The sequence below is a fragment of the Mycteria americana genome, unplaced genomic scaffold (assembly GCF_035582795.1).
Source record: "Mycteria americana isolate JAX WOST 10 ecotype Jacksonville Zoo and Gardens unplaced genomic scaffold, USCA_MyAme_1.0 Scaffold_223, whole genome shotgun sequence".
NCBI classification, from domain to species: Eukaryota; Metazoa; Chordata; class Aves; order Ciconiiformes; family Ciconiidae; genus Mycteria; species Mycteria americana.
In genome coordinates, this window is record NW_027445563.1 from 19,603 (window position 1) to 34,865 (window position 15,263).

Below are 15,263 nucleotides of genomic sequence, written 5' to 3' on the forward strand. Positions count from 1 at the left end.
CAGTGGGGACATTGGGGACAGTGTGGGGACACTGGGGACACCGGGGCAGAGGCCCCATGGAGCCCCTGAACCAGCCTGAACTGCACCAGTGGGTTGCGGGGACATTGGGGACAGTGTGGGGGACACTGGGGACACCGGGGCAGAGTCCCCCTGGAGCCCCTGAAGCTGCCCGAGGTTCAGCACGGGGCTGCAGGGACATTGGGGACAGCGTGGGGACAGCGTGGGGACAGCGTGGGGGACACCAGGCTGAAGGGGACAGAGTCCCTGTGGACACCCTGAACACTGCGGGGACACTGGGGACAGCGTGGGGACGCTGGGTCGGGGACTCCACGGGGACTCTGTCCCCCTGACCCTGCTCCCGCTGCAGAGGGGCCAGCAAGGGGACACTGAGGGGACAGCGGGGCCACCGGCTTGCGGTGACAAAGACCCTGGGGACCCCCCTCCAACCAGCCCGGGGTGCAGTGGGGACTCCATGGGGACACCGAGGTGACACCGAGGGGACAGCAGAGACCTTGGGGACCCCCCCCAACCAGGCCGGGGTGCCACGGGGACTCCATGGGGACACCGAGGTGACACTGAGGGGACAGCACAGACCCTGGGGACCCCCCCCAACCAGCCCGGGGTGCCATGGGGACACCGAGGTGACACTGAGGGGACAGCACAGACCCTGGGGACCCCCCCCCAACCAGCCCGGGGTGCAGTGGGGACTCCATGGGGACACCGAGGTGACAGCGGGGGGACAGCACAGACCCTGGGGACCCCCCCAACCAGCCCGGGGTGCCATGGGGACACCGAGGTGACACTGAGGGGACAGCACAGACCCTGGGGACCCCCCCCAACCAGCCCGGGGTGCCATGGGGACACCGAGGTGACACTGAGGGGACAGCACAGACCCTGGGGACCCCCCCCAACCAGCCTGGGGTGCCATGGGGACTCCATGGGGACACCGAGGTGACACTGAGGGGACAGCACAGACCCTGGGGACCCCCCCCAACCAGCCCGGGGTGCCATGGGGACACCGAGGTGACACTGAGGGGACAGCACAGACCCTGGGGACCCCCCCAACCAGCCTGGGGTGCCATGGGGACTCCATGGGGACACCGAGGTGACACTGAGGGGACAGCACAGACCCTGGGGACCCCCCCCAACCAGCCCGGGGTGCCATGGGGACACCGAGGTGACACTGAGGGGACAGCACAGACCCTGGGGACCCCCCCCAACCAGCCTGGGGTGCCATGGGGACTCCATGGGGACACCGAGGTGACACTGAGGGGACAGCACAGACCCTGGGGACCCCCCCAACCAGCCTGGGGTGCCATGGGGACTCCATGGGGACACCGAGGTGACACTGAGGGGACAGCAGAGACCCTGGGGACCCCCCCCAACCAGCCCGGGGTGCCATGGGGACTCCATGGGGACACCGAGGTGACACTGAGGGGACAGCAGAGACCCTGGGGACCCCCCCCAACCAGCCCGGGGTGCCGTGGGGACACCGAGGTGACACTGAGGGGACAGCACAGACCCTGGGGACCCCCCCCAACCAGCCCGGGGTGCCATGGGGACACCGAGGTGACACTGAGGGGACAGCACAGACCCTGGGGACCCCCCCCAACCAGCCCGGGGTGCAGCGGGGACTCCATGGGGACACCGAGGTGACACTGAGGGGACAGCAGGACACAGTGTCCCCACCCCCCCGCCCCCCAAACCACCCTCAAGGCTTTGGGGGCCTAGGGTAGGAGCCCCCCCCCCCCCCCCCCCCCCCCCCCCAAAAAACACCAGGGACCCCCAACCTCCCTGGAGAGGGGGCCACCCAGTGTCCCCCGAGTGTCCCCTGAGTGTCCCCCCAGTGTCCCCCACCCCCCCCCTTACCTGGAGCGGGGGTCCCCCGCGATGAGGTTGCCGAATTCCCCCAGGATGTAGCCCCCCACCTTCACCATGTTCTCGTGGCACGCCGGCGCCTGCAACGCCTGCCGCGAGACGGACGCGGCGTGGCCGGGGCGGGGAAAAAAAAAAAAAAAAAAAGAGTTCGGTAAGGAACCGGGGATGGTTTTTTTGGGGTACAAAAAGGGAAATTTTGAGGCAAATTCACCTCGAAGACGGTTTTGGCGGCGTAGCCCTGGACGTCGTCGCGGTTGATGACGATCTGGATGACGCGGTACCACACCTCCTCGCTGACGTAGTCCCCCGCGATGCGGATGAGGTTGAGGATGGTGTCCACGTACCAGCTGTAGTCCACCGCGTACTTCTCCGCCAGGATGGCCACCTTCAGCACCTGGGGGGGGGGATTTTGGGGGGTGGGGGTCTTGGGGGGGGATCCTCTAAGGGTTTCTGGGGTCCCCTTTGGGGTCTAGGGAGGTCCCCTTGGGGGTTTTGGGGGGCCTTTGGGGTCCCCTTGGGGGTTTTGGGGGGCCTTTGGGGGTCCCTTGGGGTCTAGGGAGGTCCCCTTGGGGGTTTTGGGGGGTCTTTGGGGGTCCCTTGGGGTCTAGGGAGGTCCCCTTGGGGGTTTTAGGGGGCCTTTGGGGGTCCCTTGGGGTCTAGGGAGGTCCCCTTGGGGGTTTTGGGGGGCCTTTGGGGTCTAGGGAGGTCCCCTTGGGGGTTTTGGGGGTCCCTTGGGGTCTAGGGAGGTCCCCTTGGGGGTTTTGGGGGGCCTTTGGGGGTTCCTTGGGGTCTAGGGAGGTCCCCTTGGGGGTTTTGGGGGACCTTTGGGGGTCCCCTCGGGTCTAGGGAGGTCCCCTTGGGGGTTTTGGGGGGGCCTTTGGGGGTCCCTTGGGGGCTTGGGGCATCCCCTTGGGGGTTTTGGGGGTCCCTCAGGGGACTTGGGGGACCCTTGGGGTCTTGGGGGGTCCCTTGGGGGCACCCTTGGGGCTTTTGGGGGTCCCTTGGGGGCTTGGGGCATGCCCTTGGGGGTTTTGGGGGGCCTTTGGGGTCTAGGAAGGTCCCCTTGGGGGTTTTGGGGGGTCTTTGGGGGTCCCTCGGGGTCTAGGGAGGTCCCCTTGGGGGTTTTCTGGGGCCTTTGGGGGTCCCTTGGGGTCTAGGGAGGTCCCCTTGGGGGTTTTGGGGGGTCTTTGGGGGCCCGTTGGGGTCTAGGGAGGTCCCCTTGGGGGTTTTGGGGGGCCTTTGGGGGTCCCTGGGGGCTTGGGGCATCCCCTTGGGGGTTTTGGGGGGCCTGTGGGGGTCCCTTGGGGGTCCCTCGGGGCTTTTGGGGGGGTCTTTGGGGTCTCGGGGGGTCCCCTAGGGGCTTCTGGGGTCCCCTTGGGGTCTAGGGAGGTCTCCTTGGGGGCTTGGGGGGCCTTTGGGGGTCCCTTGGGGGCTTGGGGCATCCCCTTGGGGGTTTTGGGGGTCCCTCAGGGGACCTGGGGGGTCCCTTTGGGGTTTTGAGGATCCCTTGGGGGCACCCTCGGGGCTTTTGGGGGTCCCCTCAGGGGTCTAACAGGGGTCCTTGGGGGCATCCCCTTGGGGGTTTTGGGGGGCCTTTGGGGGTCCCTTGGGGGACCCTCGGGGCTTTTGGGGGGGGTCTTTGGGGTCTCGGGGGGTCCCCTAGGGGCCTCTGGGGTCCCCTTGGGGTCTAGGGAGGTCCCCTTGGGGGTTTTGGGGGGCCTTTGAGGTTTCAGGGGGTCCCTCAGGGCTTTTGGGGGTCCTCTCAGGGGTCTAACGGGGCTCCTTGGGGGCTTGGGGCATCACCTTGGGGGTTTTGGGGGGCCTTTGGGGGTCCCTTGGGGTCTTGGGGCATCCCCTCGGGGGGGTCTTGGGGCATCCCCTCGGGGGGGGTGGGGAATGCCGGGGTGTTTGGGGGGGTCCCTGGAGGGCTTGGGGATCCTCAGGGGGTTTTGGGGGGTTCCCGGGGGGGGGGGGGGTTGGGGGCTCCCCGGGGGGGGTTTGGAGGTTCCTCGGGGGGGGGTTGGGGAACCCCGGGGTGTTTAGGGGGGTCCCTGGAGGGCTTGAGGATCCTCGGGGGGGTTGGGGGGGTTCCCTGGGGTGTTTGGGGGTTCCCCGGGGGGGGTTTGGGGGTTCCCGGGGGGGTTCCCGGGGGGGTTCCCCGGGGGGTTTGGGGGTTCCTGGGGGGGGGTTTCGGGGGGGGGGACCAGGACCCACGATCTCCTCGCGGATGGCGTAGTCGGCCGTCTCCAGGTAGCTCAGCATCTCGGCCACGATCTGCTGGGCCGTGCTGCGGTCGCACATGGCGTAGAGCAGGTCGGCCGCCCGCTGCCGCACGCTCACGTCCCGCTCCGTCTGCGGGGGGCGGGGCGGGGGCGGTAAGCCACGCCCCTCCCCGCGGCCACGCCCCTCCAGCTCAGCCCCCCCCCCCCCCCGCCCGCCCCCCTGCTTTCCTCCTTGGATGTCACTGAGATCGCACACAGCCCCACCCCCAGCTGATGCCACGCCCCCTTTGCTAGGCCCCACCCCACCTGTGAGGCCCCGCCTCCTCTGTTAGGCTCCACCCTCTTTGTACAGCCCCCCCCCCACCCCACCCCTCGCAGCTTCCCCTGCCCTGGTTGGCAGGGAGGAGGCAGCACACTAAGCCCCGCCCCCTCTTCCAGGCCCCGCCCCCATGGCCAGCATGGCACCAAGGCTTGGCCACACCCTCCCGGCTAGACTCCACCCCCATTGGTGAGGCCCCACCCCCTCCCAGCCCCACCGTGGAAGGCACAGAGGAGGCAGCACCAGGCTCCGCCCCTGAGGCCTGGCTCCGCCCCCGTGAGGCCACGCCCCCCTGACACCACCTCCACCCCTTCAGCCTACCTTGAGGATCAAGCTCCGCCTCCAGACCAAAGCCCCACCCCCTGCCCCACCCACCTTGAGGGCAGCCATGATGCTCAAGCCCCGCCCCCACACAAGCTCCACCCCCAGGACCCCACCCAGCCTCAGGGCTCCGCCCCCCCACCATGACACCAATCACAGCATCGATGTGGGAGGACTTGGGGCTGGCCCCGCCCCTCCCCCGGGCCCTGCCCACCCATCAGGACCCCACCCACCTCCCCAGGCCCCGCCCACCCCCGCAGGTCCCGCCCCTCACCTTAAAGGCCCCACTGACAGCATCAATGTAGATCTTGACGGGAACAACTCGCAGCCGCCCAGGCCCCGCCTCCCCACCCCATGCCCCTCCCCCTGCCCCGCCCACCCCGCAGGCCCCACCCACCCCCGCAGGCCCCGCCCCTCACCTTAAAGGCCCCACTGACAGCATCAATGTAGATCTTGATGGGAACAACTCGCAGCCGCCCAGGCCCCGCCCCCCACCCCATGCCCCTCCCACCCCTCAAGCCCCGCCCACCCCCACAGGCCCCGCCCCTCACCTTAAGGGCCCCACTGACAGCATCAATGTAGATCTTGATGGGAACAACTCGCAGCTGCCCAGGCCCCGCCTCCCCACCCCATGCCCCTCCCCCGGCCCCGCCCACCCCGCAGGCCCCGCCCCTCACCTTAAAGGCCCCACTGACAGCGTCAATGTAGATCTTGATGGGAACAACTCGCAGCCGCCCAGGCCCCGCCTCCCCACCCCCTGCCCCTCCCCCGGCCCCGCCCACCCCTCCCCTCACCTTAAGGGCCCCACTGACAGCGTCAATGTGGGTCTTGACGGGAACAACTCGCAGCCGCCCAGGCCCCGCCTCCCCACCCCATGCCCCTCCCCCGGCCCCGCCCACCCCACAGGCCCCGCCCCTCACCTTAAGGACCCCAGTGATGGTGTCAATGTAGATCTTGATGGGAACAACTCGCAGCCGCCCAGGCCCCGCCCCCCCACCCCATGCCCCTCCCACCCCTCAAGCCCCGCCCACCCCCGCAGGCCCCGCCCCTCACCTTAAAGGCCCCACTGACAGCATCAATGTAGATCTTGACGGGAACAACTCGCAGCCGCCCAGGCCCCGCCTCCCCACCCCAGGCCCCTCCCCCGGCCCCGCCCACCCCGCAGGCCCCGCCCCTCACCTTGAGGGCCCCGATGACGGTGTCGATGTGGGTCTTGACGGCCTCGTGGGAGAACTCGGAGCTGGCCAGGGCGCACATGGACTCCAGGGCCAGGTAGCGCAGGTTGGTCTCGCGGTGCTGCAGGAACTGCCCCAGCTGGTTGCAGGCCCGGACCAGGAGGTTGGGCTCGCTGTGAGGGGACAGGGGTGTCACCGGGGAGGGGACACTTACAGGGGACAAAAGGCATCGTGGGGGGAGGGGAGACACGGTGGGGGGACAGGGGACGCGGTGGGGGAGACATGCAGGGGACAAAAGGCTTCGTGGGGGGACACGGGGGGGCGACAGGGGACACCATGGAGGACACGGGGGGGGACAGGGGACACAGGACATTGTGGGGGGACAGGGGACACCATGGGGGACACATGGGGGGACAGGGGACACCATGGGGGACACAGGACATTGTGAGGGGACAGGGGACATCGTGGGGGACACACGGGGGGACAGGGGACACCATGGGGGACACAGGACATTGTGGGGGGACAGGGGACATGGTGGGGGACATAGGACATTGTGGGGGGACAGGGGACATCGTGGGGGACACACGGGGGGACAGGGGACACCATGGGGGACACAGGACATTGTGGGGGGACAGGGGACATCGTGGGGGGACACACGGGGGGACAGGGGACACAGGACATTGTGAGTGGACAGGGGACATCGTGGGGGACACATGGGGGGACAGGGGACACCATGGGGGACACAGGACATTGTGGGGGGACAGGGGACATGGTGGGGGACATAGGACATTGTGGGGGGACAGGGGACATCGTGGGGGACACACGGGGGGACAGGGGACACCATGGGGGACACAGGACATTGTGGGGGGACAGGGGACATCGTGGGGGACACACGGGGGGACAGGGGACACCATGGGGGACATAGGACATTGTGGGGGACATCATGGGGGGACAGGGGACACTGTGGGGGACACATACAGGGGACAAAAGGCATCGTGGGGGGACACAGGACATTGTGGGGGGACAGGGGACACCATGGGGGACAGAGGACATTGTGGGGGGACAGGGGACACGGGGGGGGAACAGGGGACATTGGGGGGCACACATGTGGGGGCTGGGACATTGTGGGGGGACAGGGGACGTCATGGGGGGGACAGGACAATGGACATCGGGGGGACAAGGGACATTGGGGGAACCCATGCAGGGGACAAGGGACATCGGGGGGTGACAGGGGACATCGGGGGAACACATGCAGGGGACAAGGGACATCAAGGGGTGACAGGGGACATGACAGGGGACATTGGGGGAACCCATGCAGGGGACAAGGGACATCAGGAGGGACAGGGGACATTGAGGGAACCCATGCAGGGGACAAGGGACATCAAGGGGTGACAGGGGACATGACAGGGGACGTTGAGGGAACACATGCAGGGGACAAGGGACATCGGGGTGACAGGGGACATTTGGGGAACACATGAAGGGGACAGGGGACATCAAGGGGTGACGGGGACATGACAGGGGACATTGAAGGAGCACATGCAGGGCACAAGGGCCATCGGGGGGTGACAGGGGCCATCGGGGGAACACATATAGGGGACAAGGGACATCGAGGGAACACATGAAGGGAACAAGGGACATCAGGAGGGACAGGGGACATCGAGGGAACACATGCAGGGGACAAGGGACATCAAGGGGTGACAACAGGGGACATGACAGGGGACACTGGGGGAACCCATGCAGGGGACAAGGGACATCAGGAGGGACAGGGGACATCGGGGGGTGACAGGGGACATCGGGCTGACACATGCAGGGGACATCAGGAGGGACAGGGGACATGACAGGGGACATTGAAGGAACACATGCAGGGGACAAGGGACATTGGGGGTGACAAGGGACATCGGGGGGTGACAGCGGACATCGGGGAACACATGAAGGGGACAAGGGACATCAAGGTGTGACGGGGACATGACAGGGGACATTGAAGGAGCACATGCAGGGGACAAGGGACATCAGGGGTGACAGGGGCCATCGGGGGGTGATAGCGGACATCGGGGGAACACATGCAAGGGACAGGGGACATCAAGGGGTGACAAGGGACATGACAGGGAACATTGGGGAACCCATGCAGGGGACAAGGGACATCAGGAGGGACAGGGGACATTGGGGGTGACAGGGGACATCGGGGGAACACACGCAGGGAACAAGGGACATCAGGAGGGACAGGGGACATCAGGGGGTGACAGGGGACATTGAGGGAACCCATGCAGGGGACAAGGGACATCAGGAGGGACAGGGGACATCGGGGGGTGACAGCAGACATCAGGGAACACATGCAGGGGACAAGGGACATCAAGGGGTGACAGGGGACATGACAAGGGATGTTGAGGGAACACATGCAGGGGACAAGGGACATCGGGGGTGACAGGGGACATCGGGGGAACACATGCAGGGGACAAGGGACATCGAGGGAACACATGAAGGGAACAAGGGACATCAGGAGGGACAGGGGACATCGAGGGAACACATGCAGGGGACAAGGGACATCAAGGGGTGACAACAGGGGACATGACAGGGGACATTGGGGGAACCCATGCAGGGGACAAGGGACATCAGGAGGGACAGGGGACATCGGGGGGTGACAGCAGACATCAGGGGAACACATGCAGGGACAAGGGACATCAAGGGGTGACAGGGGACATGACAAGGGATGTTGAGGGAACACATGCAGGGGACAAGGGACATCGGGGGTGACAGGGGACATCGGGGGAACCCATGCAGGGACAAGGACATCGAGGGAACACATGCAGGGGACAAGGGACATCGGGGGTGACAGGGGACATCGGGGGAACCCATGCAGGGACAAGGGACATCGAGGGAACACATGCAGGGGACGAGGGACATCAGGAGGGACAGGGGACATCGGGGGAACACATGCAGGGGACAAGGGACATCGGGGGGTGACAGGGGACATCGGGGGAACACATGTAGGGGACAAGGGACATCAGGAGTGACAGGGGACATCGGGGGGTGACAGGGGCCATCACAGGAGGCTACGTGGGGGGCACAGGGCCCACGACACGGGCTGAACGTGGGGGGACGAGGCCCGTCCTGCCGGGGGGGGGGGGACGGACACACAGCGGGGTGGCGGGGGACGGGACGGGACACAGAGGGGTGGCAGGGGGACACCGCGGGGTGGCAGGGGTGTCACCTGTCGTAGTGGATGACGAGGCTGATGGCCTCGAAGAGGATGGCGTTCTTGGCGTTGGAGTGCTGCACCTTCTTGGACTTGGGGGCTCCTGCGCCTTGTTGAGCACCGTCTCCAGGCACTCCACCAGCCGCCCCTTCACCGCCGCCTCCTCTGGGGGGGGCACCCAGGGGACCCGGCTGTCGGGGGGGGGACACACACGACACGACGGACACCCCAAGGACAGGGGTGCTGCCCCCTTCCCCCACCCCAGCACCCTTGGGGAGCCAGGAATCTGGGAACCCCCCCCCCCAGGGACACAGGAGGCTGGGAGACCCCCCCAGCAGCACCCTGGGGACCCAGGAGTCTGGGGACCCCCCCCCTAGGGACACAGGAGTCTGGGAGACCCCCCCGATAGCACCCAGGGGACCCAGGGGTCTGGGACCCCCCCCCAAAGGGACACAGGAGGCTGGGAGACTCCCCCGATAGCACCCAGGGGACCCAGGAGTCTGGGGACCCCCCCCCCCAGGGACACAGGAGTCTGGGAACGACCCCAATAGCACCCAGGGGACCCAGGGGTCTGGGACCCCCCCCCCCCAGGGACACAGGAGGCTGGGAGACCCCCCCAGCAGCACCTGGGGAGCCAGGAGTCTGGGGACCCCCCCCCCAGGGACACAGGAGGCTGGGAGACCCCCCCAGCAGCACCCTGGGGACCCAGGAGTCTGGGGACCCCCCCCCCAGGGACACAGGAGGCTGGGAGACCCCCCCGATAGCACCCTGGGGACCCAGGGGTCTGGGACCCCCCCCCCCAGGGACACAGGAGGCTGGGAGACCCCCCCAATAGCACCCTGGGGACCCAGGGGTCTGGGAACCCCCCCCCAGGGGATCCAGGAGTCTGGGAGACCCCCCCAGTAGCACCCTGGGGACCCAGGGGTCCAGGGACCCCCCCCAGGGGACCCAGGAGTCTGGGAGACCCCCCCGATAGCACCCTGGGGACCCAGGAGTCTGGGGACCCCCCCCCCAGGGACACAGGAGGCTGGGACACCCCCCCAATAGCACCCAGGGGACCCAGGAGTCTGGAAACCCCCCCAATAGCACCCAGGGGAGCCAGGGGTCTGGGGACCCCCCCCCAGGGGACCCAGGAGTCTGGGAGACCCCCCCAGTAGCACCCAGGGGACCCAGGGATCTGGGGACCCCCCCCCAGGGGACCCAGGAGTCTTGGGGGGGTGGGGGGACACCCAGAGGGGTCCGGGGGAGGGGGGGGAGGTCTGGGGTGTGGGGTCACCCAGGTGGGGTCCAGGGGGGGACACCCGGGGGGGTCCCTACACAGGGGGGTCTGGGGGGACACACCCAGGCACCCAGGGGTGGTCTGGGGGGGGGGGGGCCACCCAGGGAGGGTCTGGGGTGTGGGGTCACCCAGGGGGGGTCCAGGGCGGCAGGGGGGGACACCCATGGGGTCCCGGGGGAACCACCCAGGGGGATGCAGGGGGGGGGGCACCCAGGTGCCTGGGGGGGTCCGGAGGGGTGGGGGGGGGGGCACCCAGGGGCGGTCCGGGGTGGGGTGGGGGGGCCACCCAGGCACCAGGGGGGGTCTGGGGTCACCCAGGTGGGGTCCAGGGGGGGTCCCTACCCAGAGGGGCCACTCAGTCACCCAGGGAGGTCCGGGGTTGGGGGGGGTGGGAGCCACTCAGGGACCCAAGGGTGTCCGGGGGGGGGCACCCAGGCACCCAGGGGGATTTGGGGGTCCCCCGGGGCACCCAAGGTGTGTGTGTGGGGGGGTCCCTACCCGGGGGGGGGTAGCACTGGAGCAGGCGCAGGAGCTTGACGGAGAGCCAGGGGGCCGGCACGAAGTAGTAGGTGTAATCCTGCAGGTCGGTGGAGGCCGAGGAGACGATCTGGGGGGGGGACAGGAGGGGACAGGAGGGGACATCGTAGGTTCGGGGGGGGTCCCTAAGTTTCGGGGACCCCCCCCAGCCCGAGGCGGGGGGGGGGGGGGACGCTCACCCGGCTGAGGCGGGAGACGGCGAGGGAGACGCAGGTCTTGAAGTCGTCGGGGTTCTTCTTGCAGAGGCAGGTGATGAGGCTGACGGCCGCTGTCACCACCCCCTGGGGACAGGGACAGCGTGGGGGGGCGCGGGGACAGGGGACATGGCGAGGGGGGGGGGGGGGGGGGGGGGGGGGGGGGGGTGAAGGGGATGTGGTACCTGGGAGGGGGGACACGGGCCCGGGAAGAGGGGACGTGGCACTTGGGGACGTGGCCCTTGGGGACAGGAGGGGACACGCCTAGGGGGACGTGGAAGGGGACATGGCCATAGGAAGGGGACACAAGGGGACAGGGCCCTTGGGGACAGGAGGGGACATGGCCTGGGGGGACGTAAAAGGGGACATGGCCCTTGGGGACGTGGAAGGGGACATGGCCCCTGGGAGGGGGACACAAGGGGACAGGGCCCTTGGGGACACGAGGGGACATGGCCTGGGGGGACGTGAAAGGGGTCATGGCCCTTGGGGACATGAGGGGACAGGGCCTGGGGGGACGTGGAAGGGGACAGGGCCCTTGGGGACATGAAGGGACGTGGCCTGGGGGGACGTGGAAGGGGACATGGCCCCTGGGAGGGGGACACGAGGGGACATGGCCCTTGGGGACATGAAGTGACACGGCCTGGGGGGACGTGGAAGGGGACATGGCCCTTGGGACATGAGGGGACATGGCCTGGGGGCACATGGAAGGGGACATGGCCCCTGGGAGGGGGACACAAGGGGACAGGGCCCTTGGGGACATGAAGTGACACGGCCTGGGGGGACGTGGAAGGGGACATGGCCCCTGGGAGGGGGACACAGGGGACATGGCCCTTGGGGACACGAGGGGACATGGCCTGGGGGGACGTGGAAGGGGACATGGCCCTTGGGGACACAAGGGGACAGGGCCTGGGGGGACGTGGAAGGGCACATGGCCCTTGGGGACATGAAAGGACGTGGCCTGGGGGGACATGGAAGGGGACATGGCCCCTGGGAGGGGGACACAAGGGGACAGGGCCCTTGGGGACACGAGGGGACACAGCCCCTGCGGGGGGGGGGGGACACGAGGGGACGTGGCCCCTGGGGGACACGAGGGGACACCATGAGACATGAAGGGGACACAGCTCCTGGGGGGACACGAGGGGACGTGGCCCTTGGGGACACAAGGGGACGGGGCCTGGGGGGGGATGTGGGGGGCACGTGGCCACGGAGGGGACAGGGGCAGAGCCCCTGGGGACACACAAGGGACACAGGGGGCTGGAGGGGTGACACCGGGGTGACACAGGGCAGGGACGGGGGGGACGGGGCTGGACTGTACCACGGGCAGGGACGGGGGGGTGGCAGGGGGTGACACAGGACTGTACCACAGGCAGGGACGGGGGGTGACACAGGGTCGTACCACGGGCAGGGACGGGGGGGTGGCAGGGGGTGACACAGGGCTGTGCCACAGGCAGGGATGGGGGGGTGACACAGGGTTGTACCACAGGCAGGGATGGGGGGTGGCGGGGGGTGACACAGGGCTGTACCACGGGCAGGGACAGGGGGGTGGCAGGGGGTGACACAGGACTGTACCACAGGCAGGGACGGGGGGTGACACAGGGTCATACCACGGGCAGGGACAGGGGGTGACAGGGGGTGACACAGGGCCGTGCCACAGGCAGGGATGGGGGGTGACACAGGGCTGTACCACAGCCAGGGATGGGGGGGTGACACAGGGTCGTACCACAGGCAGGGATGGGGGGTGGCGGGGGGTGACACAGGGCTGTACCACGGGCAGGGACAGGGGGTGGCAGAGGGTGACAGCGGGCCGTACCACAGCCCAGGCAGGGGGTGGCAGTGCCACTGCGGGTGGCAGCGGGTGAGAGTGGACCATACCACAGCCCAGGCGGGGGGTGACAAAGAGTGACAGTGGGCCATACCACAGCCCAGGCGGGGGGGTGGCAGTGCCACTGTGGGTGGCAGCGGGTGACAGTGGACCATACCACAACCTGGGCAGGGGGGGTGACAATGGGCCGTACCACAGCCCAGGCGGGGGGAGGCAGTGCCACTGCAGGTGGCAGCAAGTGACAGTGGGCCGTACCACAGCCCAGGCGGGGGGTGACAATGGGTGACAGCGGGCCGTACCACAGCCCAGGTAGGGGGTGACAATGGGTGACAGCGGGCCGTACCACAGCCCAGGCAGGGGGTGGCAGTGCCACTGCGGGTGGCAGCAAGTGACAGTGGGCCGTACCACAGCCCGGGAGGGGGGTGGCAGTGCCACTGCGGGTGGCAGCGGGTGACAGTGGGCCGTACCACAACCTGGGCAGGGGGGGTGACAATGGGCCGTACCACAGCCCGGGAGGGGGGTGGCAGTGCCACTGCGGGTGGCAGCGAGTGACAGTGGACCATACCACAACCTGGGCACGGGGGGTGACAATGGGCCGTACCACAGCCCAGGCGGGGGGTGGCAGCGTCACCATGGGTGGCAGCAGGTGACAGTGGGCCGTACCACAGCCTGGGCGGGGGGTGACAAAGAGTGACAGTGGGCCGTACCACAGCCTAGGCGGGGGGTGGCAGTGCCACTGCGGGTGGCAGCAGGTGACAGTGGACCATACCACAACCTGGGCAGGGGGGGGTGACAATGGGCCGTACCACAGCCCAGGCGGGGGGTGGCAGTGCCACTGCGGGTGGCAGCGGGTGACAGTGGGCCATACCACAGCCCGGGAGGGGGGTGGCAGTGCCACTGCGGGTGGCAGCGGGTGAGAGTGGACCATACCACAGCCCAGGCGGGGGGTGACAAAGAGTGACAGTGGGCCGTACCACAGCCCAGGCGGGGAGTGACAAAGAGTAACAGCCCAGGCGGGGGGTGGTAGTGCCACTGCGGGTGGCAGCGGGTGAGAGTGGACCATACCACAGCCCAGGCGGGGGGTGACAAAGAGTGACAGTGGGCCGTACCACAGCCCAGGCGGGGGGTGGCAGCGTCACCATGGGTGGCAGCAGGTGACAGTGGGCCATACCACGGCCCGGGCGGGGGGTGACAATGGGTGACAGCGGGCCGTACCACGGCCCGGCCGGGGGGGGGGGGCGGCGGGTCCCTACCATGTGCTGGTCGTTGAGGAGATGCACCACGCGCGCCGTCCACTCCCCGACGGGCACCAGGTCGGGGACAGGCCTTGTGCAGGCGCAGCAGGCAGAGCGCCGCGCTCTGCTTCACGCTGTCCATCGTGTCCCTGCGGGCAGCGCTCAGCCACCCCCCGCCCCGGGGAACCCAGGAACGCTCCACCCACCCCCACCCCAGGCACCCCAGGAACCCCCAGGGCCCTCCCAGTAACTCCCCAGTAAGCCCCCTGCGGCCTCCAGTCTCCCCCAGTAACCCCTAGTGCCCCATCAATAACCCCCTGTGTCCCCCCAGTAACCCCCTGGGACTCCAGTCTCCCCCAGTAACGCCAGTGCCCCCGCAGTAACCCCCTGTGTCCCCCCAGTAACCCCCTGGGGCCCCCCAGTAACCCCCAGTGCCCCTGCAGTAATCCCCTGTGTCCCCCAGTAACACCCTGGGGACTCCACTCTCCCCAGTAACCCCAGTGCCCCCCAGGAACCCCAGTGCCCCCCCAGTAGCTCCCCTGGGGCCTCCAGTGCCCCCCCAGTAGCCCCCAGGAACCCCAGCGCCCCCCCAGCAGCTCCCCTGGGGCCTCCAGTAGCCCCCAGTAGCCCCCCCAGGAACCCAGTGCCCCCCAGTAGCTCCCCTGGGGCCTCCAGTAGCCCCCAGGAACCCCAGTGCCCCCCAGTAGCCCCCCTGGGGCCTCCAGTAGCCCCCCAGGATCCCCAGTGCCCCCCCAGTAGCCCCCCTGGGGCCTCCAGTAGCCCCCCAGGAACCCCAGTGCCCCCCCAGTAGCCCCCTGAGGCCTCCAGTATCCCCCAGTAGCCCCCCAACAGCCCCAGTGCCCCCCAGTAGCCCCCCTGGGGCCTCCAGTAGCCCCCCAGGAACCCAGTGCCCCCCCACTAGCCCCCCTGGGGCCTCCAGTAGCCCCCCAGGAACCCAGTGCCCCCCCAGTAGCCCCCCCAGTAGCCCCCCTGGGGCCTCCAGTAGCCCCCAGGAACCCAGTGCCCCCCAGCAGCCCCGAGGCCTCCAGTATCCCCCAACACCCCCCCCACCACCACCACCCCGAGGC

At 68.8% G+C, this 15,263-nt stretch overlaps 1 protein-coding gene across 1 annotated transcript in view; it reads right to left on the bottom strand.

Moving 5' to 3' along the window:
- Positions 1-14,324, bottom strand: part of LOC142403373 (AP-2 complex subunit alpha-1-like) — a gene marked incomplete at both ends in the record, with an annotated part of 32,825 nt that extends 18,501 nt beyond the window's left edge. Inside the window, 10 exon segments of the mRNA XM_075489606.1 lie at positions 1,870-1,967; positions 2,090-2,272; positions 4,093-4,230; positions 5,920-6,088; positions 9,124-9,202; positions 9,205-9,273; positions 10,886-10,994; positions 11,104-11,205; positions 14,194-14,259; positions 14,261-14,324. Coding sequence (XP_075345721.1) covers positions 1,870-1,967; positions 2,090-2,272; positions 4,093-4,230; positions 5,920-6,088; positions 9,124-9,202; positions 9,205-9,273; positions 10,886-10,994; positions 11,104-11,205; positions 14,194-14,259; positions 14,261-14,324 — 1,077 coding nt within the window.
- Between the last annotated feature and the right edge of the window lie 939 nt (positions 14,325-15,263).